Below are 6,678 nucleotides of genomic sequence, written 5' to 3' on the forward strand. Positions count from 1 at the left end.
CTGCAGACATTAGAAGACCAATTCCGTAAGCTCTATGATGTAGAGTTCTCCGATGTATATTCAAGCGATAAATCGCTGTCAGTAAAGGACCAAGCAGCAATAGAGATAGTAGAAAGGAGTACTTTCTTCGACGGTAGTCACTTCGTAGTTCCGATACCATGGAAAATGAATCCAAACATAAAGACGGGAAACTATGAAGTAGCGGTCAGTAGGTTACTTAGTTTGAAGCGTAGGTTATTGAAGGATAGCAACCTACACTCCAGATATGCCAGAAGTATTGAAAGTAATTTTGCTAAAGGTTATGCACGAAAGGTCCCTGAAATACAGTTGAGGTCAGATTATCTCCCTCGTTGGTATTTACCTCACCATGCGGTGATAAATCCGAAAAAACAGAGAAACTGAGAGTGGTGCTGGATTGTGCTGCAAAATGTGCTGGGGTTTCGCTAAATGATATGATTTATCAAGGACCTGACACGACTGCAGAACTAGTTTGTATATTATTGCGTTTTCGCAAGGAAGCAATTGCCATCTGTGCAGACGTTGAAGAGATGTTCATGCAAGTTAAGGTCCCTGAATCTGATCAAGGAGCTTTAAGATTTCTATGGTGGCAGGAGGCAGACATGTCAAAAGAACCATCCGAGTTTCAAATGACAGCCCATCCATTTGGAACAACGTCATCGCCGTTCTGTGCGAACTTTGCCTTGAACAAGACTGCTCAAACATTCTCTGATGGATATGATAGCTATGTCGTAGAGGCGGTTAGGAACAACTTCTATGTGGATGATTGCTTGGTATCCTTTTCCACTTGTGATCAAGCAAAGAACTTTGTTAAGCAAGTAAGTGAATTACTGTGTAAAGGTGGTTTTACATTAAAGAAATGGATAACCAATTCGGAAGAAGTTAGGACCGTTTTGCCTGAGGTATGCAAGGAAGCGCCTTTGATGGAAATGTCAAAGAGTTGTAATGTCATTCATCGAACCTTAGGTGTACAATGGGATTGTGAAAAGGATGTTTTCAAGTTTTACTTCGACGCATCGGAAAGGCCGTTGACAAGAAGAGGCATTTTATCTGTGGCATCTTCTGTCTTTGATCCTTTGGGCCTAATTTCTCCAGTCTGTCTCACGGTCAAACTTCTACTGCAAAGGTTATGTAAGTCCCAAATAGGCTGGGATCAGCCGATCAATGAGCCTTATATATCGATTTGGCTAAACTGGGTGAACTTTATGCGACAGATAGGTCACGTTATAATACCTCGAGGGATCAAGAATAAATTAGACGAACCTAACGCACGGGTGGAATTGCATTTGTTTAGTGATGCCTCCGAGATTGGTTATGGAGCAGTAGCTTATGCACGAGTCAGTTATTTGAACGAACCGCCGTATTGTATTTTGCTGTACAGCAAGTCCAGGGTAGCACCTATAAAACCAGTCACTATACCGAGGCTTGAGATGGCAGCAGCAGTTTTAAGCGTAAGGCTTAGTGAAGTTCTGCAAAGAAGCTTACCCAATTTCTTCTGAGAAGTGAATTTTCATACTGATTCCATGATAGTGTTGTATTACATTAAAAATACAGGAAACCGATATAGTACTTATATAGCTAATCGTCTCGCTATCTTACGCCAGTACACCAAGGTTGAGCAATGGACTTATGTCAAATCGTCGGAGAACCCAGCGGACTGGACTTCAAGAGGTATACAAAAATTGGCCGATCTTGAGTCGTGGATTAAATGCCCTACTTTACTGCAAGCCGAGTTCGGTAGAACTATTACCGATTGTCCACAAACTATTCCTGACAATATTGAGTTCAGAAAAACTGCTGTAGTTAATTTGAGTAGAGTGAATTATGACAAGTTCCCTATTATTTCTTATTACTCAGACTGGCTAAGATTAGTCAGGGCAGTAGCCTGGTTAAGAAGGTTCATAGAATATTGGATGATACTTCGTTCATCGAGTCGCGAAGGATCCGTTCATTTAGGATGCCTGAAGGTCGAAGAGCTCGAAAGTGCCAAGCGTAAGGTCTTAATGATAGTCCAGAAAGAGGTCTATGGAAGATTACTCAGTGAATTTAAGAACAACAGTAAAGTAAATAGTCATAATGATCTGAAGCGTTTATCGCCTATAATGCTCGATGGGTTACTATGTGTTGGAGGTCGTCTAAACTACTCCGATTATCCTAATGACTTCAAGCATCCAGTAATTTTACCTAGTCGTCACTTAGTGACAGAAATGATAATCAGACATTATCATAAAGAGGAGGGACACTCAGGGACTTCTCAAGTACTTGCCGCAATTCGAAAATACTATTGGATAGTGAAAGGGACCAGCACGATCAGGAGGGTGATAGGTAAGTGTGTAATCTGTCGACGGTATACGACGAACTCAGGACAACAATTGATGGCGCCGCTTCCTGCATGTAGAGTGAAACCAGGCTGGCATAGTTTCGCAACTGTAGGGGTGGATTACTTCGGACCTATTTTAGTCAAAAAGGGAAGGTCACTAGAAAAGAGGTATGGGTGTATATTTACTTGTTTGCAAACACGTGCAGTGCATATTGAAATGGCTTATAGTTTGAATACTGATTCATTTGTGATGGCCCTGTTACGTTTTATTGGAAGAAGAGGGGAGCCCTCAGATATTTATAGTGATAACGGATTGAACTTCGTGGGTGCAATATCTGAACTAAGGAAATATGTTCGGCAGTGGGACCAACAAAAGATAAGTAATGAATTGTCAGCGAAACAGATTCAGTGGCATTTTAACCCTCCGTCATCCAGCCACAGAGGAGGGGTGTGGGAAAGAATGATAAGGTCTGTACGTAGACTATTATTATTGATCACCAGAGAACAAACGTTGAATGATGAAACTTTAGGCACCTATTTGGTTGAAATTGAAAGGATATTGAACGATCGACCATTAACCCCGATTGTACAGGATGCTAACGACAAACTAGCATTATCACCGAACAGTTTGCTTTTGTTGAGGGAATGCGACAGTATAGTTGACGAAAGTAGCATCAGTGTTAATTATGATAAACGTTGGAAACAGGTGAATTATCTAGCTAATGTGTTTTAGAAAAGGTGGCTGCGGGAGTACTTACCATCCTTACAAACTCGTCAAAAATGGTTGGTTGAGCGTCGCAATTTCCAGCCAGGAGATGTAGTAATTGTAGCTTCAGATATTTCCACCCGTGGAAAGTGGCCTTTAGGAGTAGTTGAGAGTTGTGAAACAGACGACGACGGAAAGGTTAGGACAGTGACAGTTCGTACTAATAACGGATCTGTTAGGAGGGATATACGTAAGGTATGTCTCCTTGAAGGTTCCAATTAGTTACTTGTTATAACAATGTGGGCAGGACAGGTAGGCGTACTGTTGTAAGTCCTACCCGTTCTTTTAGTGTAGAATATGCGATTAGGTGAACCATGGTAAAAAGGGCATCAGAATAGCTTGTGCAGTATGGAGGGATTTTGGGGGCCGGTGTTAGATCCATTTTGAAAGTGAAAATCCGTCCATGCATATATTTGTGATTTCTTTATTTGTATATATTGTTAACTTTTTCGATGCTAATTAAGTCTGTAACGTTTAATTTTCTTGGTTTTCTTATCGTTTTTATTGAGTCTCTATGTTCCTTACTGAACTGTATTTAGTTTGTTTTAATTGTTATTATTCCGGCGGCTGCCATATTGACTGTTCGCTCTTTGATTGTGCGGTTTGATTTTGACTGGGATCGTGCATTTTTGGTTGTAATTTGAAGCACTTTGTGTTATAAAACAGCCGCTCAAACGGAATCTTACTTGATCTATCCAGAAAGGATAGAATAACACTCACCTTTTGGTGTTTTCGGTAATTTTCATATATTTCTTACCACTTTGCTATTCATTGTAATTTAGATTGAATATTTTGGTATCAATTGTTGGTTGAATAACTGGGTGGTAATATTTGTTTAGGTAAATTTGTACATTTGTATATATGATGAACCGTTATTACCCCCAAAACACCTTGTTCTGATTTCGACTGGGGGTGCGCGTCTCTAATTTTACTCGTCAGTTATTCAACAAACCAAACCTAGTTGGAAACTAGGTTTGGATCTTACTTATGGGACTGCATCTCCTTACGATGCTCCACTGCCTTGTGGGTTAGACCTTTAAGTCAAAGGCTCGGGGTGTGGCCCCCTATGAAAACCACCTTCTTCGGTTTGGGCACCTGGGCAGTATCACAGCCCTCTCACAAATCAAATGAGATTTGTGCCGCGCATATGTATTCGGTGCCCCTTTGTACCAATGTTTATGTGTTTAAATAAATAATAATAATACGTGAAAGTAGATAAATAGAGAATTGATATAATAAATTTTGTAAACGACTTGACCACTGTATTCTAACCAATATCATGTACTAGTTTTCAGTCCAGTCAATAATTAATTCAGTGAGATGACTTAACAATTTTAGGATGCTTCTTTTGAATGTTAAAATTAAAAGTAATCATTAAACAACCATGATCTAAACTTAAACTAGTTGGGAATACATTAGCAGGAGTGATCAATGTAAAACTAAGTATGAAAAGACCTCCCTACTGATGATGAACATCTAATACGTTAGTCACTTGATCAGTCATAAGCAATGTGGAATCTGGCAGATATGATTATCTGTCTGGGTTGCTAAACCATATCAGCACAGTGAGATAAGATTATCAAGGTAAATGTCAGAGTAGTGGTAGTAACAGCACTCGTGGTAGTAAGGAAGATTAGGCGTTAATTATGTGCTTGGGTGAAAAACAATTTATTCGTGAAATGAAAAGTACTAGATGATTTTTAAACCCAGCATTTAAAGAAAGGCAGAGAGTGAATGTCTCCGTGTCCATTTTATCGGTTCTGAGCCATATCACACATTTACAACCTGATTATAATAACCACGAATAGTCTGTACCTATCAACACGACCCACCCTAACGGCCAATGATTTCACTAACCGATTCAAAGTTTTTGATTAGCCGCCCCTAGTTTTTTTTACAATCTGTTCCTATTACCAAGCAAACACCACATATCGAGGTAGGCAGTAGTTGGACATACGTGATACACATCGCTCCAGTTAAGAAGTCAGCTTACATTAATTTACTTATCTAATAGAAAGTCACTTACACTTAAAATTAGAGATTAATTATACTTAAACAGATTTGCATGAACAATTACAATCATCGCATAAATAAAAAAACATGGATAAAATTGATAAAGAGTTTCACATTACCACTGAAATTCAGAAGATATGGCCAATAAAAACTATGCTTAAGAAATGTATCTATTGCTGATAATGTTGCAGTGTCCAATTCTTTTCGTATCATTTGTTTACTTGATGAAACTTGTTCAACCATTAATTCTAACATAGTTCGTACTAAATACAATTGACTAGATGATGGACCAACTCGACGTTTATTTGAATCAAATATACTACTTGTACTGATTGATCCTGTTGGACTGTCATTATTATTGGCTAGCGAAGCAGCGACAGCAGCCATCGTAGAATTCGACCCTGTAGTCATACTATTATTATGATTATTATTATTGCTTGGATTAGACAGTTTTGAAGAAGCAGCTTTACCCCATGATTTGGATCCTGTTGTACCACCACCACCACCACTACTGCCACTAGTGTGCATCATCATATCCAAATCCATTGTGTCGGATATCTGAGAGAAAAAAGTAAGGGATGGGATTGTGTCGTTCTAACTTAAAATTGTGATGGGAATAGAAGTTATTAAGAGAATCTGCATTCCAAAAAATGACTAATACAAAACTAATAAATGCTCATTCATGAATTGTTATCGTGTTTTTTGGTAGAAGGAAAATGTATTTAGGTGGGGAAGTTTGATATATTTGGTATTAGTAATGATGATACTAAAATTTGCATAATAATTATCGGTGTTAATGACTGTGAGCCAACTAATGAGATAAAAATGGATTGAACAATGCAGTTCTATTGCTGAAAAATAACCCGTTTACACATTACAAGGGCTTACAACAGACACGACGGGAGTATTTGATGGTACTACATACTCAAATCACAACCGATTCAGTAATATTATCATTTATGTTTTCTGATTAAGGTAAAGTACTATTCGTGATGATTGGCTTTTATTTGTCGGATAAGAAAAAAAAAGATTAAAAGTTTACGGTTCAATTTATATAGGTTTCAATAATTTTTTTTACATATTCTGACAACTTCACTTATCTTGGAAGTCTGATCAGCCCTAATGGGTTGGTGTCTGACGAAATATCAGCACGGATTCAAAAAGCTCGTTTGGCTTTTACCAACTTGCGTCACCTATGGCGAAGACGAGATATCCGTCTATCAATTAAGGGACGAGTATCACAATTGATTGATCACTGGGTGGTGATCAATGTCATGCGTGTCAGGTCCTTCTTAGTGCTGATCGAATGCTATCGATCGAGTTGCAATGTGGCCACTAGTCTAGGTGGCTCGACACTGCGTGCACTAAATATATTGAGGTAAGATGGTAGTCAGAGGTAGGTCAACACGAAACACAGTATCAGTGTCTCGTGCTGTTGGACGATTGCCCGCAAGAGTGACACGCAAGAGCGGAGTTACCCTCGGATAGACACTGCTGTATAATATCCTGCTACCAGAGCCACGATATAGTCCTGATTCCATTGTCCATCTCCCTCAAATAT

The 6,678-nt window shown here is 39.0% G+C and overlaps 1 protein-coding gene across 2 annotated transcripts in view; it reads right to left on the minus strand.

Moving 5' to 3' along the window:
* Nucleotides 1-6,678, minus strand: part of Smp_150980.1 (P53 inducible protein-related) — a gene marked incomplete at both ends in the record, with an annotated part of 39,541 nt that overhangs the window by 25,324 nt on the left and 7,539 nt on the right. For both annotated transcript variants that reach the window (XM_018797495.1, XM_018797496.1), the window contains one exon: nucleotides 5,237-5,518. In XM_018797495.1, coding sequence (XP_018652532.1) covers nucleotides 5,237-5,518 — 282 coding nt within the window. The remainder of the gene's footprint in view (nucleotides 1-5,236; nucleotides 5,519-6,678) is intronic.

Source organism: Schistosoma mansoni, chromosome 4 (genome assembly GCF_000237925.1).
Source record: "Schistosoma mansoni strain Puerto Rico chromosome 4, complete genome".
NCBI classification, from domain to species: Eukaryota; Metazoa; Platyhelminthes; class Trematoda; order Strigeidida; family Schistosomatidae; genus Schistosoma; species Schistosoma mansoni.